Source organism: Castor canadensis, chromosome 1 (assembly GCF_047511655.1).
Source record: "Castor canadensis chromosome 1, mCasCan1.hap1v2, whole genome shotgun sequence".
Lineage (NCBI taxonomy): Eukaryota > Metazoa > Chordata > Mammalia > Rodentia > Castoridae > Castor > Castor canadensis.
In genome coordinates this window covers 169,767,578-169,795,415 of record NC_133386.1, presented here as the reverse complement: position 1 = coordinate 169,795,415, position 27,838 = coordinate 169,767,578, and the positions used below count along the sequence as shown (strand labels likewise).

The following is a 27,838-nucleotide window of genomic DNA, read 5'->3' as shown; positions in this document are numbered from 1 at the left end:
ATTGTCACCTATATTCTAGAGTTTGCAATTCAAAAAGAGTCTTCTGCCTCACTAGTGGAGGAGCATTGAAGTTAAGTGAAGGAGAAAAATCCCTCATAAAGTCTGAGGTTCAGGAAGAAGAGATGCCAGCTTGTTCCTTTGTTGGGTGCTTGAGATGCTATAGACAACAGAAGGTCCTGTCTGTGGATGCCAGTATATTAAAGAGAGAGAAATTCATGTAGAGGAGCATGAAGTTTGGAAGTTTAACAAGAAGAGAGAGACTGATTCCCAGTTATGTCTAGTTTTGGAGTAATCTGTATCAGACTGAAGCCCAATTACAGTCTAGAAAGTTTTGGGAGTAATCTGTATTAGAGAGGCTTGAAGTGTGTAATGCTTGTTCCTGTAGTGTGTGGCTTTGGGAGGCTGCACAAGAGAGAACCTTGTGTTTCTGAGCTCCATAGGAACTGAGGCCTTTGGACCAAGTGATAGGATGCCAACTCAGAAAGAGTTGGGAATATGTGCAGCTGTGATTATCAACAGAAGATATTTCTACCTCTGAAGGAGTTCTTAGTAGCAAAGGAGACCAAATAAAATGAAACAGTTCCCATGAAAACTATAGTCACCTTCCATGTAGTAGGGCCAGTGCCAGCTTATGAGTATGTGGCTAATGAAGTTGCATAGGTACTCTCACCCAGAAGGGCCTTCCTTCAGTTTAATTTTTGTAGTTACTGACTTGAAGTCTTTATTGATTTTTATCTTTGTATTTTATAAATTAAGTCTGATGGGACAATGGAGCATGTGCTGGAAACTTAGAGCCTCAGCTCAGGCATTTTCTTGTCTGTATTGCTTCCAAGGCAGCTGGCTTTTCTACCCTCTGACACACTAGACTCTGCTTGCCCTTCTCTCTACTCTTTCTCTGCCACTGCTGCAGGTTGACTACATCACATTTGTGGGGAAACGACTCTGTTACATTATTGACGTTTACTTTTTCATGGGCTTCTAGGTGCAGGAAGGAAGAATTTGGGTTGGGTACAAGTATTCTGCAGCATTTGTAGGGGAGGCATGGCAGCAACTGTCTCTCTTCCAGGTTAGCAGTACCTTGGCCTGGTAGGTAGGTGAACCGTCAGATATCAAGTATGTCTCTACCTAGAAGTTTCAGTCCTTTAACAGTTACCCATATGTTATGGGTTGGGGTGGAGGGCTCATGGGAAGGCAAGATTACTTCCCTGTTCTGGCCAGAACATGGTACATGGATGAAGCAACATGTAGAAGGAAAGGGAACCTCGTAACTAGTGGATCTCAGTCATGCTGAGTTGGGTGATGAAGCCCTTAAGTATCTGTGACAGTCTACATTCTGTCCTTTCTTGCCCAGCAGACTATGTCACTAAATAGAAAATAAAAAACAAAAAGCACTGTGACAGAGAAGAGAAGGGGAGGGGAGGAGAGAGGGAGAAGAGGAAAGAAAAGCAGAGGAGAGGAGGAAATTGCAAATTTTAGTACCTTATAAAGGTATAAATGCTATAGCATTTTTCCTGCTTCAAAAAAAAACTCTGCAACAGGACACACAAATTAAGTAGTCTGTCATCATTGACTGTAACCAAATTTGACCTGAGCAATACAATTTATTTCCTTACTGTGTATGTTCTATAGTTTGTCATATAAATAGAGTCTTACCTGTCCCCAATACTATTGCAGTAACATGTCAAAGAGGGAGAGTTAGCGAGAAATGGTATTCTAGAATCAAGCCTCTCTCTCCCCTTTATCCCTTTGCCTTTTCTAATAAAAACTAGTAAAAAATTTCTCTCCAAGTCAAGTCACAGGCAAAAATCTCTTCACACTGCCCCCCACATTATAATTGGATAACTGGGACTATTTCTTTTCTTTTTTTTTTTTTTTGGCAGAGCCTCACACTGGCTAAGCAGACATTCTACCATTCGAGCCACTTCACCAGTCTCTCTTTTGTATTGAGTATTTTCAAAATAGGGTCATGTGAACTGTTTGCCAGGGGCTGACTTTGAATCATGATCCTCCTGAGTAACCAGGCTTGCAGGCAGGAGTCACCAGCACCCAGCTTGGGACTATTTCTTTAATATGTTGAACCTTCTCTCAAGAGTATATAATTTACTCAAATAGTAATAAAACATTATTAATTACTAATAATACTCTTATATAATTATTAATTATTATTATCCCTTTTTTCTCTCCTTTCTCTTCCCTTTTCCTCTTCCCCCTCCTTCTTCTTCTTCCCTCTTTCTTTTTTTTTTTCTTTTTTCAGAGACAGTATCTTGGTGTATAGTCCAGGCTGGATTTTAACATGAGATTCTTCTACCTCATCTTCCCTAAGTACTGGAATGATGGATGTGCACCATCATACCAGCCAAATTTCTTTAAGTGTAGCTGTTATTAAGAGTATTTCCCAATTCATACAAAGAAGTTGAAACACAGTTTTTTAGGGTGAACAAAATATTAGAGATCAGCTAATTCAGCCAGTTTGTTTCATGATACAAAAAGTAATGGTGTTCAGGGCCTCATAATTAGTGGCAAAACCAGGACTAAATTTTTGTCTACTTTGGTATTAAACCTTTGGTACTAATCTAGTGCTATTCCCACAATTATATTCTTGGATCTAGAAGAGCTACATATTTTGTTAGATCATTTATACCAAAACCGTAACTCTCAAATTGACTCTTTATGAGCTCCAAGTCTAATGCTTATGTATTTTTGGGTTCTACATAACCAAGAGTAGTCATAAACAGATACCGATGTGCTTCTTTGAGTTAACCATGACTATAAATTGATCTCAGGATCTCTTAACTATGACTACCAACATCTTATATAATTTAAACATCTTTCTCTTTAATTATCACAATTATTATCTGTTTCTTGATATCTCATACAGTTCATACAGTAAAATTTCAAAGTATTGTCAAAACCAGAGTTGTCAGTTTATTTTGATGAGTAAGGGCATTAAGAAAACAAGCAGTACCATCCATCATCACAATTATTTTATGAAATAGAACATTTTTGCATCAAATTGTCTTATGGATATAATCTCAGGATAAGGACAGTTCTTTGCAAGAAAAGTCACTTGATGACCTTATATTGACATTTTTTTTGCCATGACCTAGTGAAAATTTTTGTCATGGATCAGAATTTACCTGAACACTGGTGTCTGAGAACCACTGCTATATACCATAATGAAATATTAATGTCTAACTGTAGCTAAGGATTGTGCTGCATAGATATTGCAAGTGTTTTCATGAGCATTCTAATTTCATCTGTACTAAAAGGGCTCATTACTCTTGATAATGGCCAACTGTTTTTCAGTGCTCTGTAATTATACTGTCATCTGTATTACTTTTTTAGTAGTAAATTTTAAGGCATAGAGACCTAAATTCTCATGACAGAAAAATATTTTCTACTATGATTTAATTATAGCGTAGTCTAGTTGTAAGCATAGTTACGTTCCTATAGTTATAGGGTTAAGAGAAATAATTTACTTAGTTTTTTCCTGTAGTTGTAGTATTAGCATTAGTATTAACTAGGACAGTTTACTTATTTTTGCTAGATTAAAGCATTAGTAGATGATTTTATTTTTACCTTCCACAATATCTTTTTTCACAGATGTTTCTTAGATTTTTAAGCCAGTTGCAAATAATAAATAGTTTACTGATAGAATATAAACTTCATGAGGACAGCAACATTTTCACCAATGTAGCATAAGAATGTAAAATAGTGTCAGGAACACAGTAGAACCTCGTTAAGTTTCATTACATGAATAAATGATGTATAGCATATAAACTCATATTCTTTCCAAGTTCAGATGTTGCCTGAATAAAAGTTCAGGGCTTCTGGTTATACACATTGAATTGAACACACATTCACTTGGACTTCCTTCTAAAATTGCTTAAAATGACATTAATAAATCCACAAGGACAAGGAAATGGGAGATGAAACAACAAAAATAAAATTTTAAAAAGAGTGAAGCAGATGGACAATTGGTAATTTAGCACATAAGAGGTAGAAACTTAAGCCAATAAATGCAGAAATGGGGGCTGGGATGTGGCTCAGTGGTAGAGCCCTTACCTAGCATGCATGAGACACCATGCTCTATTTCCAGCACCACCAAAACAAAATCACAAAACAAACCAACAAAACAACACACACACACACACACACACACACACACACACACCAAAATCCAGAAATGATCAGAAATTGTGTCATGTAACTCTAGTAGTAGGTTATGCAACTGAAGCCCCAAACTTGAAGATATAATAAGAAGCCATTGCAACACAGATTCAGAGGCACTGCCCCTCTCCTACTTGATAGAACATTGGAGGTTTATGTTGGAAGTTTGAGGGACAGCTAAGGTTGAGGTTAGGAGGGATAGGGATCCAGTGGTATGGTGGAGCTGTCTTATAGCAGTGAGAACAGGTTGTTAGATATTGAGGAATTTTGTACATTGGTGGTTAAAATAGTAGTGGCTTAAAACTGATCACAATAGGACTATTTAATATCAATGAAATGGAAGAATGCTGCAAATTAGTCTTTTTGAGGGGATAGAACTTAGGGCATTGCACCTGCCAGGCAGACACTTTACCACTTGAGCCTTTCTTCCAGCTCTTTTTGCTTTTGTAATTTTTTGGATAGGGTCTTGCCTTTAAGCCAGGGCTAGTCTGGATCACGATTCTTCCTAGTGTACCTGAGATAACAGATGTGTGCCACTGCACCCAGCTTTTTTATTGGTCTAGATAGGGTCTTGTGGATTTTTTGCCTGAGCTGGACTTGAACTGTGATCTTTTTGATCTCCACCTCTTGAGTTGGTAGGATTACAGGCATGAGTCACCATGCCTGGCTTCTTCTTCTTCCTTCTTCCTTCTTTCTTCTTTCTCCTCCTCCTCCTCCTGCCGTCCTCCTCCCTTCCTCCTCTTTTCCTTCTTTCTTCTTTCTTCTTCTTTATTCCTTTAAGAAAACAGTTCACTAATGCACTACTGAGAGTATTATATTGAAAATAACTATAGTTTCCCCATTTAGAAAGCTGCTAGCCTAACTTCCAGGAAGAATAGAGGATTTCTTTCTGTAGAAACTAATTTGAGAGAAGAAGACCATAACTGCTGCAATTAAGTTCTCCAAATGAAATTGTTTACCTAGATCGACTTACCTGAAACTTCCATTTGATGATATTTTCAATCAGCTTTTTAATATCTTACTCTTAAATATGAACAGGCAGTTAAGGATTACTGGACATTAAAGAAAGTCTCCAATAATGAAAAAAAAAACCCAGTAATTTAAAAACCATGTAAAAACTCAGAAGATATACTTAAAAGAAATATACTTATTAATCCACAAGACAAGAATTCAGAGTTCATAAAGAGGCACTCATAGAATAAAAAGCAGACATAAAAAGTGCCACGAAAAGATTGGAAGATAATATTAAGATTGTCTTGTAGAAAGTAGAATCTTAGCTGCTTAGGAGGTGGAGATGGGAGAGTCATGATTTGAGGCAAGCCCAGCAAAAAGAGTCAGCCAAACCCTATCTCAAACAATAAGCCAGGTATGGTAGCACATGTGAAATCCCAGTTACACAGGAGGTGTAGGTATGAGGATTGTGATTTGAGGCCACCCTGGGCAAAAAAGTGCAAGACACAATCTGAAAAATAACCAGAGCTAAAAGGGTTGGAGGCATGGCTTAAGTTATAATCCTAGCTACTTGGAAGGTGGATACAGGAAGTCAGTCCAGGCAAAAGTTAGCGAGACCCTGTTTCAAAAATGAGCTGGGGATGGTGATGCATACTTGTGGTGCTAGCTACTTAGGGGGTTGAGGCAGGAGGATCATAGTTTGAGGCCAGCCTAGGCAAAGTGAACATAAAATCCTATCTGACAACTAAAAGCAAAAGAACTGAGGGTGTGGCTCAAATAATAGAACACTTGGCAAGCAAGTGCAAGACCTTTAGTTTAATGCCCAGAATTACAGGGGGAAAAAAGTAACCTTAAATTTTCTATACCATGAAAAAGGAATAAAGCAAGAAAGAGGAAACTGGAATCTAGGACTCATGACAGAAAAGACAAAGGAATCCTCATAAATAATCTGTTGTGTGCAGCCGACTGAGAGCAAATTGTAATAGAAGGATGGAATATTAACAAATTGTAATAGAAGGATGGAATGTCTTCATAAAAACTGAAACTGAGAGAATACCTGAAGGAGGCATTTCGATGGGAGTACACCTCAGGACAGGAGATGATTGATATATCTAGTACACTGTTTTTGAGCATAATGCTCTTGGTCATTTATTTTTAATAGGATAGAGGTAGTATGTTCTCCCATGTCTTCTCTAAACTTTGATTTGTTTGTCTTCTGAAATCCAGTGTTATCAATATAAATAGGTGCTGTAAAGTACTTGTTGGGATGTTAAAGTACTAAACATCCATTAATTATATGCCACCATAATATTTAGAAACTGCCCTATTACCATCTGGAACGAAGAAAATATATCTTGTATAAAATATTTACATTATCCTGAAATAGAAGCAATCAAAATAAATGTTCTTTTGGGTGCATAGCTCCTTAAGAGAAACAGTTGACTCTTCATGCTACAAGTTGTAAAATGTTTTCCATTAGATAAGTCGCTGTAATTTTGCACAATTACATATTTGATATTCTAGAACTCTTTAAATAGAAAATTATGAAGCCTTTAAAATGAAATGGATCTATTTCAATAATATGGAAAGTAAGCAAGACATATTATTATTATCTTTTTAAAAAATAAATTACATAATGGTAAGAATGGAATGACCTCATTGTATTTTGAAAGACATATTTTATATACTTGCCTTTTATGAGCAATTTCTGTAATTACCCAAACTGCTGAAGTGATTACTTATGGGGAGGGGAACTTATACGTTTTCTTTTTATATATCCTTTTGTGTGGCTTGAAATATTTACCAAGTGTACATAGTTTTAATGATAAATAAATGAACTTAAAATACCAGATGTATGAGACATATAAAAAAGAGATCTTACTATTTGTTTTTTATAGAAGTTTTTATATAATCTGCTTGGATTATAAGGAGACATTGAAGAAACCTTGTGGTAGTAATGACACTGATTTAATAGCTGTAAGATCCAAGTCTTAGAAAACACTTGGTACTATTTTACTTTAAAATTTTTTTCCTTGGCAGAGGAGTAGTGTGGTAGTGATCCTGTTACATTACTTCAAGAAAGTAGTTAATATGATAAATATTTAAGTTATGCTAAAAAGTATTAATTTGAAATTAAAATGGTATTTTAGGGTTTACTAGCCAGTTAGTTTCTAAAATAAACAGATAAAAATGTTCTGTGGTAGTTAAATTTTTTAGTAGTGTTAGGCTGGATTATGCTACAATTCATACTTTTCAGTGCTGTACTTTCTATTACTTTTTCAGTACATTAAAACTTATGCAGTGAAACTGAATAATGGCAATGTTTTTATACCCTTTTATAGCCATTTCTTTATCATAACCTCCCCCATCTCCTCTTAGCTAAACTATAAGCACCTTTCTGTTAATTTATGAAAATTATTGTTGAGATAGCACATTATCACTGATCTGTATGGCACTTTCAGCATGTTCAAAGCAAAGGTCCAAGCAACATAAAACACATCAAAATTCATTAATGTGGTATTGATTATTTTTTGGATAATTAATTTTATTACAGACTCTTGAAAGAGATAATGAGCTGCAAAGGGAGAAGATAAAAGAAAATGAAGAAAAGTTCCTTTACCTTCAAAACGAGCATGAGAAAGCACTAGGAACTTGGAAGAGACATGTAGGTTTATTGAATTATAAAATATTAAAATATTTTAAATAGTTGTGGGCTTTAAAAATAACTATTAAATGATAAGAAAATATTGCAAAAATAATACAAGAATAAAGTCAGATATCTTTTTATACTTGTATTTTCAGAAAGTGAGTGCTTTTTATAAATAAATTTAATATAAAAATTCTCTGCAATGTTTTCATGCATGGTAGACCATACACATACATGTTTGTGTATGTATACACACACATAAATGAATATATATTGAATGACTTTCCACATGTGACAAAGAAAATTAATTTCCCCTTTTACAAAAGCATTGCAGTGTATTTTAGTAAATGATCATAGTTATATATATGCTATTGTTAGCTGATATATTTTACTTTCTTCAGTAGGTTTGTTGAGATGTATTAGAGCCATGTTTAGAATATGTATGCCATAGTTGAGTTCTATTGAATTAATATTTTATCATAAGAGTTGACACATTGTAAACATAACTATTTCCTTAAAGTGCATTTGTTTATTTTACACTAAATTTTAATTTTAGTGAAGTAGATTAAAAAATGGTGCAAAATGATATAAGTTCAAGTTGTGAAATACAAAAGTTCGTGTAAATATTATCAGACTACAAAATTGATATCCTGTTTTAATGCCAATTTTCATTGCCTTTTCAATTCTTTTTTAAAAATTAAGACAATTAGCCAAAGCTATAGCCTGTGCAAATGTGCAATAAAAAATCATCACAATAGAAAGTCACTATGAGTTTATGAAGCTATACTTTAGAAGTGTATGATTATATTTTAAACTATTGTACTAATTATACAATATGGTTTATTATACTAATATGTAAATAACAGATCGATAACATTTTCTATGAGTAATTTTATTTGATTATTATATAAGTAACTGGTTTTAATTCATTTATAACTAACATTTTTATAATTTATTCTTTGAAAAGATCAAGTTTTCATGAATTTGATAAATTTTACTCAAAATATTACATCAGAATACTAAAACATGCTTACTAATCTCTACTAGTTATCATTAAGCAAGAAGCATGACTTCAGTTAATTTGTATTGCATCCCAATACCTCCTCCTCATTCAAAATGTTTAAAAGACCATGAGAATGGAAAATTTTAAAGTAAAAAGGAAGTATAAACTTAAATATGCCAAATACACCACAAAAAGATCAGTTAAGCTGGCAGAGTGGCTCAAGTGGTAGAGCGCCTGCCTAGCAAGTATGATGCCGTGAGTTAAAGCCCAGTACTGCCAAAAAAAAAAAAAAAAAATAGAGTAAGTAAAAAAAGATCAGTTAAGCAGTTAAGCTAAGGAAAGTAAGCATTCATTTTCTCTTAGACTATAATAATGGCCTCCCAGAAAAAAAAAGATTGAATTAATAAAAATGAGTAGCTTCACTGGTGAGACTGAAATCTGTGTTTGGGCAAAATGATTTTATTTTATAATTTTTAGATTAAATAATCATTTTACTTTCACAGTGCTTTAATACTAAACAGAATATAGTCAAGTAAGGGAAAGCTATTTTGGTTCTATAAGAATTTTCTTGAGTGGGAGATAAGATCTCTGTACTCTTTGTGTTTCTGTTTTCACCACTCTTGAGTGAAGACAGTAATAGTACAGCTTTGAAATAAATAAAAATGTGTTTTTCAAAAACAGTAATGATGGTGACAAATAAATTGGAATCATAAAAACTGGTGTTTATACTTGGTCATTCAAAAAGTACTATGGAAAGAAAATACTATCCTAATAAAACTTGTTGTATTTTGTTAGGTGATATATTTAAAACTCATTGAGTTGTTTTTGAAAAGTGTTATGTGTATCTGTTCTTATTTTGACTAATTATATTATCAGTGGGTATAATATATATAGAGAGAGAGAAATGAAAAATAAATGAGGATTTCAGAAATTATTTTAGGAAAAGGAAGTTACAAATGAGAATTAATTCATGACGTTTATTGAGCATATACTGTGTGCTATAGACTGTAGATTGTTTTTCTTTTCTTTTTTTCTTGTTTTTTGAGATAGAGTCTTACCATGTAGCCCAGGCTGGCCTTGAATTCTTGCTCCTCCTACTTCTGCCTCCTGATTGCTGAGATTACAGGTGTATATCACTGTGCCCAGCAGATTTTCAAAGATGCCTAAAATAGAAAGATTACCAAAGAACTAACACTCTAAAAGGATAAATACTAAATTACCCATAATACTGCAGGCTGATTTTTAATATTGCTAATAAAGTACTATGAAAAAAAAATCATGGCCTTTAGTAAGGCTAGAGAGTTTTAGAGAAAATGGCACAAGATTCGCCTTGAAAGATGAATATGATTTCACAAGCAGAAGGTACCTGTGTTCCCTAACATTCTCATTCCATCCTGCTGGCATTCCATTTTTTAAAAATGGGAAAGATCACAGAATCATGACACTCCATTTTCAAAGGTAACGAATAGTCTGTTCTGAATAGGAAGTAGGATATGTGGAATGTGACATTGGAAAAATAGGTTCAGCTCACTTTCTGAAGGGTCTTTTACTAAGACAGTTGGATTTTATAATAACAGGAAGCCACTGAGAGTTTTAAAGCAGAGAAATAATGTGGGCAGATCTGCTTTTGAAAAATAAGTATGGAGGATGGCTTTATGGAAGGAGACCAGTGAGAAGAATATTGTAATAGTCTAGCCATTAGCCTACGAGAATTGGAGTTACAATAGTAGGGAAAACAAAGAAGAGAGATATATGCAAGAAGAATTTTGAGAATAAAATTGGCAGAGTTAGTGACATCTTGTACATAATGGGTATTAGAAGGGGGAAAGGAGTCAAATGTGACTCTGAGATTAGTATAACTCTTAGAATGGTAATGTCATTAACTGACATGAGGAATGTAAGAGGAGAAGCAGATTTGGAGGATGGAAATAATGAGTTTAATTTGAGAACTATTGAATTTATGGTTCCTACAGGACATCTTGCTTGAAATGCATACCACGCATTTAGAAATGTGAATCTCAATTTAGGAGAGATTGGGGGAAGAGATACAGATTTAAGATTTATTAGCATAAATGTAAAATTTGAAACTATAGGAGAAATAAGATCACTTCTAGAAGGAACTGAAGGCTTGAAGAGAAGAGTGCTAAATAAGAAAGAGCTTTAGGGAATGACAACGTGTGTGTGTGTGTGTGTGTGTGTGTGTGTATGTTTTGGGGCAGGAGAGGAAAGAGAACCTGATAAGAATAGTGAGAAAGATAGGAGGATAGAGAGCATAGTACCATGGAAGCCAAGAGAAGAAGCTGTTTCAAGAACAGTAGTAAAGAACTAGAGAAAAGGTTAGATCAAAAAGAATTAACCTAGAAGGTAACACCCACGCACAGGAAATCAATGTGAGTCAATGCCCTGTATAGCTATCCTTATCTCAACCAGCAAAAACCCTTGTTCCTTCCTATTATTGCTTATACTCTCTCTACAACAAAATTAGAAATAAGGGCAAAATAGTTTCTGCTGGGTATTGGGGGGGAGAGGGAGGGGGCGGAGTAGGTGGTAAGGGAGGGGGTGGGGGCAGGGGGGAGAAATGAACCAAGCCTTGTATGCACATATGAATAATAAAAGAAAAATGAAAAAAAAAAAGAACAGTAGTAGACCAGATATGGTGACATGTGCCTGTAATCTCAGCTACTTGGGAGGCAGAAATTGGGAGGACTGTAATTCGAGGATAGCCTAGGCAAAAAGTAAGTGATACCCCATCTCAAATAACAAGTTTGGAGTGATGGTGTGAACCTCAGGAAACAGAACCTCAGGAAACATAGGTAGGACGTTCAAGAGCTAAGGCCAACCCTGGGCAAAATCGGGAGACCCTATCCAAAAAACAACTAAAGCAAAAACGGGCTGGGAATGTAGCTCAAGTGGTAGAGTGAATTCAAATTCCAGTACCACTCAGAAAAAATTAGAACAGTAGTTAACATTGTGAGATGCTACAGAGCTGTTAAAGATGTGGAAAGCATCATTTTGCTAATTTGCAGTTGTTATCTAAGGAAACAGTCAATAGAACAATGACAGCAGAAGTCTGGTTGTTAAGATGTGACATAAGGTTAGACTTTGAAAGTAGCAAGTATTACTTATTTTAAGAAATGAGAGAGAGAGTAACTGGGTCAAGGAGAAAAATAAGGAATGTGAATAGAAGATATTTGTTGGCATAGTATGAGAGAGTAAGAATAGGCAGAAGATTAAATCTAGAGTTGGACTAAGGAAGATGGGAAAGGATGGGATAAAGAATACATGAAGATTTTAGCCTTGGAAAAGGTATCCCTTCTGGAGATATTAAAAGATGGTTAAAGTAGATGAGATGAAGGGGAAATAATGTGAGTTTACACCTGCTGGCCTCTATAAGGAGTGTTAAACACACTTGAGACTTATGATAGGAGTTTGGGAATTTTTAAGGAGAAAAATGTAATCTTCCATGATGATAGGATATTTCTTTTCTTTAATGGAGCTCACCTTGCTCATATTTGAGGTTTGTGTGAAAGAGTACTGCTCCAAGAAAAAGATTGTGAAGTTTTATAGGTGGTGAACATCCAGTTTGTAGATAGGATAGGAGGCAGACACTTTATGTGTTTCAGTTGTACCATTTAGTGCTGAATACTCTTCATCTAGTTGAGTTAAAATCTCTATATCCAATTGCAGCAATAAAAAATTTAAGAAAGCAATGAAGGTAAAAATAACTTTATAGGCATATAACTAAAAATCATAAATTTTCATTTGTAACAAGAGGTGGTTTGATGTAGTAGTTAGGAACACAGCCCCTAGATTTAGCTTTGGATTCAAATCTTGACTGCCATTTTGTATCTGCATGATCTGGGGCAAGTTACTTAATTCTTACAAGCTCCACATCTCTCACTTGTAAATTGTACATAAAATATCTCAGAGTTTTTATGAGTATGAAATTATGCTTATTAAGGGCTCAGCACATTTTCATAAGTGTTAGTTCTTTTTTTTTTTCCTTTGGTGGTACTGGAATTTGAACTAAAGCCTTTGTGCCTGCAAAGCAGGCATTCTAATGCTTGAGCCACACTTCTGGCCCTTTTTGCTGTGGTTATTTTGAACATGGGGTCTCATGAACTATTTCCCAGGCTGGCTTTGAACTGTAATCCTCCCAATATTAGCCTCCCAAGTAGCTAGGATTACAGGTGGGGGTCACTGGTGCCCAGCTGTAAATGTTATTTCTTAATGTCAATAGTTATTTTGTGATTGTTTTTATATATTTATTTGTTTTTACTGTTTCCAAAATTTTGTATTAATATTTTTAAAGAAAAACACTTGCTCATTTTGGCTAAATCTTGTAATAGGTTGAAGAACTTAATGGAGAAATTAATGATACTAAAAGTGAGTTATCATCACTTAAAGAAACTCATATTAAGCTACAAGAACATTATGACAAATTATGCAATCAGAAAAAGTTTGAGGAAGACAAATTTCAGGTAAAATTCAAGTATGTTGGAGGATAAAGGCTGTTAAATTAGCATGATCACTGATGGGTTTTTGCTTTATATTATGTTTCTAAACTTTTAAAAAAATGAGTATTTATAATACATTCTGTACAGTACGACATAAGAATCAAGAATCATTTTTTAAGGTATGGATTTCCAATTGTTCCAGGACATGCATTTGTTGAAAAGACTATTCTTTCTTCTGTTGTACCTTGGCACTTTCTTTGAAAATCAATTGTGTAAATATATATGGGTCTATTTCTAAACTATTATGTGTCATTGATTTTATGTCTATACTTAAGCCACTTACAACATTGTTTTTATTTGTGTAGCTATTCAAGATGTCTTAAGATACAGCATAAATTCTTCAATTCTGTTGGTTTTTTTTTTCAGAATTGTTTTTTGCTATTATAGGTCTTTACATATCCATATCACTTTTAGAATCAGTTTGTCAACTTTTAAAAAGGAAGCCCATGGGATTTTGATTGGGATTGTCCTAGCAAGCTTGAGGACTTGAGTTCAAACTCCAGTACCACCAAAAAAATTGATCGGGATTGTGTTGAATCTATGGATTAATTTGTAAAGATCTGACATTTTAACAATATTGAGTTTTCCAGTGTGTGAACATGGTATAGCTTTCCATTTTGGGGAATATCTCTTAAGAATATTTTCTAGTTTTTTGTATAGTTCTTGTAAATATTTGGTTAATTTTTTTTCTGAGTACTTTGTTTTGTTTGGTCCTGGGGACTGAACCAAACAAATGTTAAGCATATACTCTATCTTGATCCCATGGAATCCTATTATAAATACTACTTTAAAGTTTTTTTTTACATGTTCATTGCTCAGATATAAAAGTACAATTGAGTCTGTACATTGACTTTTTTAAAAAACTTACTCCATTGTTACTGTCATTTAGTATTCATTTTATTTCTTTTTCTCATCTTACTGTTTCAGTCAGGACCCTCTAGTATAGTGTTGAATAAAAGTTGTCAGACTGAGCATTCTTGCCTTGTTTCTCATTTCAGATGACAGTATTTAGTCTTTTCATTATTCCAAATTATATAATATTAGCTGTTGATTTTTTGTTTATATTCTTTGTCAGGTTGAGAAAGTTTCCTTCTATTCCTGGTTTGCTAGGCTTTTACCATAGATGAGTTTTTGTTTCTATCATGATTGGATGTTAAATTTTGCCAATTTTTCTCAATCCATTGAGGTTTTTTAAATCAGTTTTTAAATTTTTATTTGATTTTTGAATTAGCATACGTTATTCATATGAAGGGATTTCATTGTGGTAATTCCATACATTTGTCCAGTATACTTTGAGCAAGCTCACCCCCCTTATTTTTTCATTGACTATAATAATCTCCAGTTCCCTCTATTTTCCTGTGGACAGCATAGTTCCTCTTTATGGATAATTAACACTCTATTGTGTATGTATACCATATTGTTTTTATCTATTCATTCACTAATGAGGACTTAGCCTGATTCTATAACTTGGCTATTGTGAATATTGTGCAATAAACATGGATATGCAGGTATCTCTATTGTATGGTGACTTTTATTCCTTTGGGTATGCACTATGGAGTGTTATAACTGAATCTATTAACCGAATCTATTATTTTTAGTTTTTTTGAGGAACCTCTATACTGATTTCCACAGTGACCAAACTAATTTATAGTTCCACAAACAGTGTATAAGTTTTCTTTTTCTCTACATCCTCACCAGCCCTTTTTTGCAATGGGTTTTTCTTGAGATAGGATTGCATAAACTATTTGCCAAGTCTGACTTTGAACAGCAATCCTCATCTCTGCCTCCTGAGTAGCTAGGATTGCAGGCATAAGCCACAGGTGCCTGGCTATTTTTTGTGTTCTCGATGATAGCCATTCTGACTGGAGTGAGATAGAATCTCAATGTAGTTTTGCACTTCTCTGATGGTAAAAGATGTTGAACTTTTTTTTAATATAATTATTGGCTATTTGTACTACTTCTTTTGAGAAGTGTCTGTTCAGTTTGTCTATTGTCTAGCTTACTTGTTCTTTTGATAGTAAATTTTTTGAGCTCTTTAAATATTCTGAATATTACTCCCTTGTCAGATGAGTATCTGGAAAAAATTTCCTCCTATTCTATAGGCTGTGTCTTCACTCTGTAAACTGTTTCTCTTGATGTACAAAAGGTTTTTAATTTGATGCAATCCCAATTTGATGATGTTTGCTATTATTTCCCAGGCTATTAGAGTCCTATTTGGGAAGTCATTGCTTATCCCTGTATCTTGAAGGGTTTCCCTTTTGTTTTATTCTTATGGTTTCAAAGATTCAGGTTTTACATTTAAGAGCTTTGATCCATTTTGAGTTGATTTTTGTACAAGCTGAGAAAAAGAGGTCTAGTTTCAATTTTCTACATGTAGCTATCCAGTTTTCCTAGCACTATTTGTTGAAGAGGCTGTCTTTTCTCCAATGTACATTTTTGCCACCTTTATGGAGAATCAGATAGCTGTAGCTGCATGGGTTTATTTCTGGGACCTCTATTCTATTCCAGTGGTCTATGTGTCTGTTTTAATGACAATACATGCTGTTTATTATTATTATTATTATTATTATTGCTTTGTAGAATATTTTGCAATCAGGTATGGTTGATGCCTTCAACATTTCACTTAATATGCTTTGGTTATTTGGAGTCTTTTATGCTTCCAAATGAATTCTATAATATTTTTCTAGTTCTGTGAAGAATGTCATTGGTATTTTGATGGGGATTGCATTGAGTCATTAAATGACTTTCAGTAATATGGCTGTTTTCCCAAAATTAATTCTGCCAAACCATGTGCATGGAAGGTCTTTCCGTCTTCTAATGCATTCTTCAATTTCTTGTTTTATGATTTTCATTGTAGGTTCATTAGTTAGGTTCACCTCCTTGGTTAGGTTTGTTCTTTGGCATTTTTTGAGGCTATTGTGAATGAGATTATTTTCCCAATTTCTTTCTCCATGAGTTCATTATTGGTGTATGGAAATGCTCCTGGTTTTTGTATACTGATTTTGTATCTTACTACTTGCTGAATTTGTTTATCAATATAAGAGTATTTTGGCAGAGTCTTTAGGTTTTTCTAAGTATAGGATCATATCATCTATAAACAGTGATAATTCTACTTCTTCCTTTCTTATCTGTGTCCCTTTTATTTCTTTCTCTTAGTGCTATGTCTAAAATTTCAAGTACTATATTGAATTAGAGTAGTAAGAGTGGACACCATGATCTTCCTGATTTTAGAGGAAATACTTTCAGTTTTTCTCCATTCTGTATGAAGTTGGCTATGGGTTTGCTGTGTATAGTCTTTATTATGTTGACATATGATTCTTTTATACCTAGTTTCTGCAGGGATTTTATCATGAGCAGATGTTGTATTTTGTCAAAAGATTTTCTACATCTATTGAGATGATCACGTGATTTTTATCCTTGGTTCTGTTTATGTGCTGGATTATGTTTAATGATTTGTGTATTTCAAAACATTCTTGCATCCCAGGAATGAAACCAACTTGATCATGGTATATGATCTTTTTAAAGTGAGGTTGAATTCAGTTTTACAAGTATTTTATTTAGGATTTTTGTATCTATGTTCATCAAGGATATTGGTTTATAGTTTTTTTTCTTTTTTTGGTTGTGTTCTTATTTTTTTTTTTGGGGGGGGAGGTGTTTTATGGCCTGGGGTTTGAACTCAGGGCTTTGTGTTTGCAAAGAATGCACTGTACTTCTTGAGACACACCACCAGCTCCTTATGCTGACTTTGTAGAATGAGTTTGAAAGCATTCCTTCCCTTTCCATTTTATGGATAGTTTCAGAAGCATTGATGTGGTGTATATCATAACATCCCTTTTTTATTCTTGATGTTGGTAATTTGCATCTACTCTGTTTTTCTTGATCACTTTAGTTAGAGGTTTTACAGTTTTATCAATTTCATCAAAGAACCAAGTTTTGGCTTCATGAATTTCCCTCTCGTTTTTCTTCACTTGCTATTTTACTTGAGTTTTGCTGTTAACTTGCATATTTCCTTCATTCTATTTATTTTAGATTTAGTTTTTCCCTCTTTTTATCTGCTTATGCTTGAAAATTAGATCACTGAATATTAGCCTCTCTTCTTGTCTAATATAAGCATTTAAAGCTGTGAAAGTTTCTCTAAGCACTGCTTTAGCTGTATCCCATAAATTTTGATGTGTATTTTCATTTAACTTTCTCTCTCTCTCTCTCTCACCTTCTCTCTCTGTCTTTCTTTCTCTCTCTATAGATAGATAGACATAAGTGCTCTGCCACTGAGCTACCACTGCAGCTTTTGGTATTTTGAGGCAGGGTCTCGCTATGTAGCTCAGGTTGACCTTGAACTTGTTATCCTCCTGCCTCTACCTCCTGAGTAGTGAGATTACAATTCACCACTATACCCAGAAATTAAAAATATTTTAAAGTTTTTCTTGTAAGGTATTTTTTGTTCCATGGGTATTGGTATGACCCTTTGAAAGCATGTTGCTTAATTTCCAAATATTTGAGAATTTTCCAAATGTCCTCTGTTAATGATTTCAAATTTAACTAGTTGTGGTCAGAGAATATTTTATATGAGACTTTCATCCTTTTAAATATATCAAAACTTGTTTTTTGGGCAAGCATATGCCTATGTAGGCATATCTTGTGCCCTTGAAAAGAATGTGTATCATGCTATTTGTGGAATGAGATGTCCAATTTATCCTAATGATATTTCTTGTTCTGAGGCCTATTTTTGTTTATTTTTTTTTAGAGTCTCTCCAGTTATTCCATGCGAGTCTCAAACTCAGGATCTTCCTGCCTCAGCCTCCTGAGTGCTGGGATTACAGGCATGTGCTACCACACCTGACCCTAAGTTCTATTTTGTTAGATAACTAAGATAGCTATTTCATTTTTATGATTAATGTTTGCATGATATATATTTTTTCATCTTGTTACTTTTTTAATGGGAGCATTCATACTTTATTTTTATGCTGAGTAATAATGCAAGGAAATCCATTTATTTACTTTTTGCTTGAAAACTATTATTTGTACTTTATTATTGTAAAAACACATAAAGTTTACAATTTTAACCTTTTGTATTTAGTGCAGTTGCATTAAGTACATTTTCAAGTGAATATGATTACGTACCAATAAATTTTATTTACAAAAACAGGCAGTGATGTCAGGCACTGGTGGCTTGTGTCTTTAATACTAGCTACTTGGGAGGCTGAGATTGAGAGGATCATGATTCAAGGCCAGCCTGGGCAAATCGCTCAGCAAGACTCCATCTCCAAAATAACCACAGCAAAATGGACTTGACTGGAGGTGTGGCTCAAGCAGTAGAGCACCTCCTTTGCAAGCATAAATACCAGTCCCACCAAAAAACAAACGAAAAACAGGCAGTGAGCTGGATTTGGCCCTCTGGTCAAAGTTTGCTAGCAACCCCTGATCAAGAGTTTAATGTATCACAGTATACTTTCAAATCATTTTTATCAAAATTTTTGGTAAGTTAAGAAGCCTCCGGTACCATATTGTCATTTTCTCCTTCCTGTCCTTTGTTATTATTACCATATATTTTACTTCCACATATGTTATAAACCCCATTATCCATCTACTGTGATTTTGCTTTATTTAAAATTTTACTGAACCCAGGGCCTCACACTTTCTTGGCAAATTTTTACTTCAACCAATTACCTGATAAGGACATAAAAACTAGATAAAATGTCTTTTATATGTATTTTTTCTCTTATATATGCACGCATATCTTATACTTATCTACTTCTGTAGATCTTAGATTTCTGGATTTATAGTTTTCATCAGATTTGGCTTTCTGCTTATTATTTCTTCATTTATTTGCTCATGTCCTCTCTTCTCCTTTTGGTGGTTCCTCAGGTACACATGTGTTAGACTGCTTTATATGTACCACAAGTTACTGAGGCTATGCTGCAGAATTTTCTCTCTCCTCTTCAGTTGGAATTGTTTCTATTGTTATGTCCTGAAGTTCATTTATCCTTCTTTCTAAAGTGCCTACAATAAAATTAAGCCTATCCAGTAAGTTTTTATTTTACTTTTTTAAAATTTATTTTTGTTTTGGCTGTACTGGGGTTTGAACTCAGGGCCTCATGCTTACTAGGCAGGTGCTCTATCACTTGAGCTACTCTACCAACCCAAGTTTTTATTTTAGATAATGTACAGTTCATCTATAGAATCTCCATTTGGTCCTTTTTTGTTGTTATCTAATTTTACTCTTTATTATGTTCATATTGTTATTTTTTTAAGTCCTTGAAATTTAGAAATAGCTATTTTAAAGTTCCTTTCTACGTTATCCCTGTCACTTCTGCCTTTTTTTTTTTTACAACTTTATGAAGGGTAACATGATAAGTGATATTTTCCTGCCTCTGTATTTTCTAGTTTTTATTCACTAGAACATTTTGAATTTTACATAGTCGATTGCTAGATTTTATTGCCTTCCTTTCAAGACTGTTGAAGTTTGTCAGGCAGTTAAGTTACTTGCAGATATTTGTCATCTTTTTGAGATATATCTTTAAATTTCAGGGTTAATCTAGCATAGCTCTTACTCTTGGGCTAATTCATACCTACCAGGAAGGTATAATCCTTTGGGGTCTCTACACAATGCCCCAGGTGTTCAGTAAACTCTTTCCACTCAGACCTTTGTGAGCTCTGGGAAGTGTTCAGCTTACAGAGCCCCTGTGAACCTTCATGGACTCTTACTCTACATGGGTCCAGCTTAATATTTAGCAACAGACAGAATACGCGATTTCCACAGTTCTTATTCTGCATAGCTCCCTTATTTTTAGCACTCTGCCTAACAAATTGCAGCCACTTCAGTCTTTCTAAACTCTGATTTCTGTCTTCTCAACTCAGGAAGACCTTTGCAAGACCAACCCCTCCTTGTGTTGTGATATAGAAAGTATCTGTGAGAATTAAGCTTTTGTGATTGTAGTGTTCATCTCATTTTTTCCTCCTCCTCTCAGAGAACAGTTTTTCACTCTAGCACATTATCTGAAAAATCTTGTTTCATACATTTCATTTAGTTTTCAAGTAACTACAGGCAAGTTTAAGGACCAGGCACTCTAGTATGATTAGAAGCAGAAATCTAAAATTTTAAAGTCATATGTCACACATTCTAGGAAATATCCTTTTTTCATTATTTATTTACAATTATCTTTATGTACGTGCCTACTGACTGCAATTTAATTATAACTCCCAAATCAGTTATCAAAGTTTTTTTCACATTCTTTTTGTTATTTTTACATTTACTCACATATGTATACATTGTTTGGGGCCACCCCCCCTTTGCCCCCCGCTTCTGGGCAGAACCCAGAAGGTATCCATGTTTGAAAACATTATAAAGCTCTCCATTTTAAAAAAATACAATAGATTATATAAAATGAACTTTATAAGTTATTTGGTTTTCAAATATAAATTGATGAGTGATTGAATTGAAACACTGATTCTACTTTTATCAGCAAAGTTTGCTTGAATATTGTATACTTTTTAACAATCTTGTTTTATATTAAAGAAGTATCTCCCATTTTACACTAGAATGTTCCAGAAGTAAATAATAAAATACCAACTGAAAAGTCAGAAAACACCATCATACAGCAATACAATTCTGGACAAGGAAAAAGGGAAGAATATACTAAGAGTTTTTGTTCAGATACTGAATACAGAGAAAAGGAAGAAAAGAAAGAAAAAAACTTACTTATAGAAGAAACCATTGTAGAAGGTAATCTTAAAATTACATTGGTATTTTCTAACTTGTATATTGAGGTTTTTTTCCACAAATAAAGGATCTGCCAAAGCACCAAGGTGGGCTATCTAGAATTTAGGGGGATATCACCACTACAGTCTTTGCTTTGAAGACTGTATATAGTGTAGTTGGAGCAACACCTTCTCATCTGAGTATCTCAACAAAACAAGCATCCTTCAAGCTATTTTTTAGCAGTCAAATTTTTAAATCTATTTTTTGGGAAAAACTACATTTCTGCATTTTTTTCTTATCTCTTATTCTCTATACATTAGGTTTCTACATTTAGTTCTTTGCTGAGAATCTTCTCTGGGTCACCAGTGCTCTTCTGATGACCAGACTAGAGTACTTTTATTAATTCAAACAATCCTCTGTAACCCCTGACGTGATTTACTAATTCTTCCACTTTGAAAAAAGAGTTGTTTAAAGATGGTACTGTTTGAAGGTGTTCAAACCTAGGCTGAAGAAACAACCACTTGGTGGAGATGTTGTAGAAAGAATGATTGGACTAAAAAAGCTCTTTAAGACCTGAAATTTGCATTCAGTGTTATTTTAATTATAGTTAAGATTTGATATCTACAGTGAGAACATAAGATGAGTTAAAATTAATGTCTTGGTCTTGTCTTAGAGCATATTGAATAAAAAAGTGAGGATTTTCAGATTTGGAGACGTGAACTGCCAACTCCTGAATATTGCTAGACCCAGGTAGTAAAAGAAATTAGAGTGTAACCTGTTAGAATAAATCAGTTTTTATCAGCTTTGTGTTTATATAGGATTGTACTGTAGGTGCAAAAGGAAACAGACTAGACACATAGAAACCATTTTGTAATGCCCCATCTTACTCCCCTTTTTTTAAACCAAAAATGCTTTTGCTGTTATGAAATAAAAATGTAGTGAGGTTGAACAAAATATTTAGCATCCAAATATATTACTTGTTACAATAAAAGGAACTCGGCAATTAGGTAAAATTTAAATCATTATGTTTGTACAATTAATGGCCAATATAATATTTAGGCTAAATGTTTTTATAAACATAGGTGGTACCTGTTTTATAAAAAGCAGGTTTTAGCATATAATGCACAATTTTCCTGTGTTCTCTTCATAACAGATTTACAGCTGTTTGAAAAAAGCTTCAAGAAAGAAGTTAATAATACCATTATATCTCAGGATGGAAATCAAAGTGAAATCTCTCTAAGCAAAATCCTCTGCCTAGATAAAGATGTAATTAGTCAAAAGCAAGCCTTGAATGTTACTAACTATAGAAAATCAGTTACTACAGAAATAAAAGACAATGGCTTGGAAAAAGACAGTGGATGTACAGAATTTAAATTACCAAATAATCCCCCTTTAGTGGTAAATATAGCAATAGAAACAGACAAGAAATGCCTAGAAGGAACAAAAGGACTAGGTCTTCATCACACAGATATAGATGTTCCTCTGGTGATAGAAAATAATAGAATGTCATTTAACAATATTTTAGATGAGACGGATCATGAAAGAAATGAAAATAAAGGTGTTTGTGAAAATGAACCTTTCAGATTGCTTCCAGGGTCACAAGAAAATGCTACAGAGAAACATATTACAAATAGTGATCAAACCAAAGCATATTTGGATTCATCTCTAGATGTAAAAATGAATCCTGTTCATTGTGAGTACAATTTACAGGATTCAAGTAATGTTATCTTAGATGCTAAATTGTATAAAATAAAACAAATGCAACTGTTAAATAAAAGAAGTGAGTGCAGCATATTACCTTCAAATTTTCATCAAGTCTCTGATACTAAGGAGAAACCTGAATTGACTATTCCCAGTGATACAGTAATCAATCACCCCATTTCATCTGCTGCCATTGCTGATAATTTGAAAGTACTTCAGAATTCAGAAAACAGTATTAACATTATGCCAATGTTGGTGAAACCCAACTCAAGCCCTGTGGAAAGAGCTATGTGGAAAAATGTGAATGATGTGCAAAATAGTCAATTTAAGAACTGTTTGGGTTATCTGGATAACAATGTGACCCGTTCCCATTTTCAGATTAACCATGAGAATAGCCATTCTTCACAAGCCAAAGATTTGAAAACTAGAGTTCATGTGAAAAATTCCACAGAAATACAGTTTTCCAATGACAGTCAAGTCAATGCAAATCAGATAACCGAAACCACAAAAAATGGCCTCTTTTTTGTCAATGTTAATGAAAGACAGCATACATTGTTAAAGAATACAGAGAAAACAGAGTCATTAAATGACATAGTTTCAGGAAAAATGTACAATGAAGGTCAGCTGGAAGAATCACATTCATTTCACATAAAGCCATCTGGAGATTTAGTAAACAGAAGTGGAAGGTCAACCTTTGATCTTCCCACTTCAGATAAAAAAACTGAGAAAACTCCAGTACACATGACTTTTTTAGAACCTGGTCCTTGGTCAAAAGTAAATCAAACTGAAAGTCAAACAGTGAGCACTTCAACTCCTAGCATTCCTTTGTTGCTGAAGGAAGGACCAGTTGGTCCATTACAAAACAAAAAGATCATTTCAAGGACTCCTTGTAAAAATGATGGTGTGGATGACTTCAGAGAGAGTATTGGGCCAGGTAAGAAAACATGGTTATGTCTCAATTCTTAAAATTTGTTTTACTACTTACTATTCTTTATAAACATTCTCCAAATATTGTTTAAAGTGAAAATGTTTGTATTCATTTTTTGGCTTAACACTGATATATACTACATACATGTATAGATATGTAAAATTTGATGAGGTTTTATTTAGATGGAAGTGCATATCTTTTCACCTAAACTTAGACCAATATTAATTATCAATGTGTACATCACATTTAGAGATTTTTCCTTTGTTGCTGTTGTTTTAATCCATCATCAAGTTATAGCAAAAACAATAGGTCTATCTAGATCATTAATTTTAAATTAGGAACAGCTACTTAATTACCTGATTTTTTTTTTTACTTTTTTAGGGCAAACGAATTTTAGTTGTTAATAAGGTTCCTGACAATGTGTATTGCATGTTTATTCCTTTCCTGTCTATCCTCTCAACATCCTTAAAATCCCTGACTGACATTTTAATAAATAACCTGTTATTTTCTTCCCTAGTTTTCTCCCTTTTCTCAGATTTCCTATTTCCTTCTGTTCCTTTACTTGGGCTTGTTGTGTAAGTAACAGTGGAACAGAGAAATTTATTTCATGTCATTGATATCTATCACTGTTTGAAACACTTTCAGTTGAATCCCTGATTTAATTATGTATGTATACTAATATGTTCAAATTTTAAATACCTTAGAAAATAGAGGGGCTATTTTATTCTTAAAAACCAGCACATGAAATGATATAATACCTAAGTTTTGCTTTAAAATACTCCAGGAAAGAGAGATGAAAAACATGGCAGTATTCATGCATGTTGAAATCTGGTGATCAGTGCATTGGGGTCCATTGTCTTTACTGTTGTTTTTCATAAGGTTTTAATAAAAATACTTAAAAACAGGTGTGTATAACTGTAAATTGAAGATAAACAGCAATATGATTGTGAAGAAAATAGTTTACTTTGCTAATAGCAACCTTATAGTTGTTGAGGTTAAAGACATTCTTAATTTTTTTTTTTTTTTTTTTGAGACAGGGTCTAGTCACATAACCCAAGATGGCCTCATACTTACAATCCTCCTGTCTCAGCCTCCTCAGTTCTGGGATTATAGAAGCCCCCACCAAGAGAACCTTGTGTGTGTTTTAACAACACATTTAGATCCATTAAAGTAATGCAGATTACAAGGAAAACTTTGTACGGTCCTCAGATTTAACAGGCTTCTTTGGAAATCAAGAAAAATTTAAAAAGAATACTGGGGTATTAAAAATAAAATAAGTATTCCTTGTTTACTAGCACCAATTTGGGATGTGATGTAGGGAAAAATAGAAATTACCAAAATATTATATAACCCCATTTGCCAAACTAGTCTTTTAAAAAATATAATAAAATGTTACTTTAGAATTATTAATTTTGAGTTAGTTCAGTGCTACTTTAGGAGTGGTCTATAATTTACCATATTCTCAGTTACATTTCAATGCTATAAGTAAGATGTAAGAGAAATCTAAACTTAAAAAACTGAACTTGGAACATTCTCATTAAACATACTATCTTTAACCTTTATAGTTGTTTCTTTAAATCAGTTTTATCTTTTTATTAAAGCCCAATGACTTCTTCTAAAAAGCCCTTTGTTGGACTTGCTACTGTGACCAGTTTCTTCAGATATAGTTTATAAAGCTTGGCATTTAGTTTTTTTTCAGTTTTTCCCATTAAAATGAGTTCATAAAATGGTCATTATATAAATACTTACATGTGTGGTTAATATAGTAACCTGGGGAATAAGGATAACATGAGTTATTTTTAGAAGCTATTTATACTATTTTACTCCTTTTAATGTCAAATTATAGTAACTGGCAGGTTTTTAGAAAGGGGCAGTAATACTGTTTATTTTCTGAAATGCAATGCCTAATGTAAGAGGAAAGTCTAGGAAAACTCTTAAGATCCAAATAATAAAAATAGAAATTGCTTTTTAACTGCAAAAGCATACAATTAGAAAGTTCAGTCACTGAAATGAGTGCCTAGAGAATAAAATTCAGTTGTTGCCATTTCCTCTTTGTCAGATACTACCAGCATTAACAGAGTTGCTGACACTTTGAATAACTGGAGTATCCATCCAGATCCCAAGGGAGAGCCCAGTGAAGAGAGGAATGCAATTGCAAAGACTTTTTATGATTCTTCTTTTCCCACAGAACATGTAAGTCAATTAAAAAATATTGCTGAGCAGACCTTAGTGAGCTAATTCTACAGATATGTGTAGAACTGTATGCATCTGGATGCTTTAAACCTAACTGATCTCCAAAATAATATCAAGAGGGCAACATGGCACCATTTTTCATAATTAAGGTTGATAGAAAACAGCAGGAAAAAGTCACAGTGTATAAATCAAATAGATATAATCCAGCCTGTTTTGGGAAAGAGAGTATGAGGCATCATATTATGTACTTCTACTTTTTTAGTCACGTCATTTTAGAAATAGTGGCATTTGAACATTCAAAAAATTACTAATAAATGTGATGCTTAGAAAATAAGATAGTCTGTTTTTAGTGCCTAGTTTAATTTACATTATTTTTGAAACTGTGATAAATTTCCATCAGAATACAATGTATGAAAAGATAAAATATCTCCAATGTGATATGAATAGTAAGTATGGATATATGTATTAAGCAGAGCATTTATAGAGGTCATATGGTTCCCAGGAGTCCATTTGTCATAGGAAAGCAGCGACTTGGCTGACAGGTTATCTGGTTAAATTTATAAGTTTTATATCTTTGTGTGCAGAACTTCAACAAGAAAAAAGTATATGGTTCAAAGTCTTGAAAAAATGAAAAGTATGGGCATAACTGATAAAAGGTGACCTAAAAAGTTAAGAATGATTACATTTTAGTTGTTTATATTTATTTTAAACTTTTTTCTTTAGCACATATAAAAATTATATTAACACATCCTTAACAATGTATTGAACAATGTATTTCCATTTTAAATTGGAGAAACCTCAAATTCAGAACTGAAGGGAAAAATCAGGACTTACCCTTTTCATATTTTTGTAACTGGGCTCTGCAACAGCAGTCTAGTTTCTTGGTAAGTAGAACATACCTTTAAAATATAGTACCTAGAGAACAGTAATTTGACACTGGGACCCCTAGGTTCTTGCCTTCATAGAAGCAAAGCAAAAAGTTTGAGATCAAAGCTAGACACTCCATTGGTAATTAGGTCAAATATTTAAAATAGTCCTGTCTTCAAGTTTTTTAAAAATATGGAAATTTCACATTTGTCTTGAACGCACACTTTTATAGCTAACCTAGTAAGTTCTTTGTCTAATTCCTAAAGTTCTTCCTGCAATTAATGTTGTTTCTAAGAATTTATACTTATAGAACTTACAACCTTTTCAAAGCAATAGTCTCACATCCTGTAGGTTTTTTTTTTTTTTTTTTTTACTTTACAGATGAGGAAACAGTGACACAAATGTGAAATGATTTGATAAGGTCATTTAGAAATGGTCTTGGCTCTGAGTCAAATGTTACTAAGCTTCTCTTAACTTATACCTTAAAAGTTTCTTTTCAAAGAAACTCCTGTAAAATAAATTCAGTTCCTTGACTGAATGAATATTTTCTGAGTGCTTATTACTGTGTCCCAAGCACTATGCTAAGCACCATTATCCCAGCTTAATTGTTACCATATAATGTGGGAAACATTCAAAAGTAGATCTTGTAAATCTTTATTAGAGCAAAGCCACACTTACTCCTTTACATACTGTCTGCTTTTGCACTGCAATGACAGAATTGAGCAGCTGTAAGGCAATTTGGTTTACACAGCCAAAAATTTCTTTTTAGGTGGTGAACTTAGGACCTTGTGCTTGCCAGGCAGGCTTGTGCTCTACCACCAGAACCCCGCTCCCAGTCTTTTTTGCTTTGTGTTTCAGATAGTGTCTCAAGTTTTTTGCTTGGAGCAGTTCTCCCTTCTGTGTTTGGCTGGTCCCACAGGCATTACCACCACACTCCACTGGTTTGTTGAGATAGGGATTTTTTCCTGAACTGGTCTCGAACCATGCCTTCCCATCTCTACCTCCCAAATAGCTGAGATGACAGATGTGAGACACTGTGCCTGGTTTCATTATCTGGATCTTTACAAAAAGTTTACAAACCTATTTATAAATGAGGACAAATGAATTTTAGCAATGATTCCAGCTGAGAAAAGGAATAGAAGTTTTGTTTTTTGCCATATTT

At 33.7% G+C, this 27,838-nt stretch overlaps 1 protein-coding gene across 24 annotated transcripts in view; it reads left to right on the top strand.

Annotated features, from left to right (window-relative positions):
- The window catches only part of Ccdc73 (coiled-coil domain containing 73), a 141,215-nt gene that overhangs the window by 110,069 nt on the left and 3,308 nt on the right, over positions 1-27,838 (top strand). For 23 of the 24 annotated variants that reach the window (XM_074043828.1, XM_074043771.1, XM_074043863.1 and 20 more), the window contains 5 exons: positions 7,676-7,786; positions 13,121-13,252; positions 20,828-21,011; positions 22,141-23,622; positions 25,676-25,809. In XM_074043828.1, coding sequence (XP_073899929.1) covers positions 7,676-7,786; positions 13,121-13,252; positions 20,828-21,011; positions 22,141-23,622; positions 25,676-25,809 — 2,043 coding nt within the window. The remainder of the gene's footprint in view (positions 1-7,675; positions 7,787-13,120; positions 13,253-20,827; positions 21,012-22,140; positions 23,623-25,675; positions 25,810-27,838) is intronic. The other variant, XM_074043857.1, reaches the window with a different exon arrangement.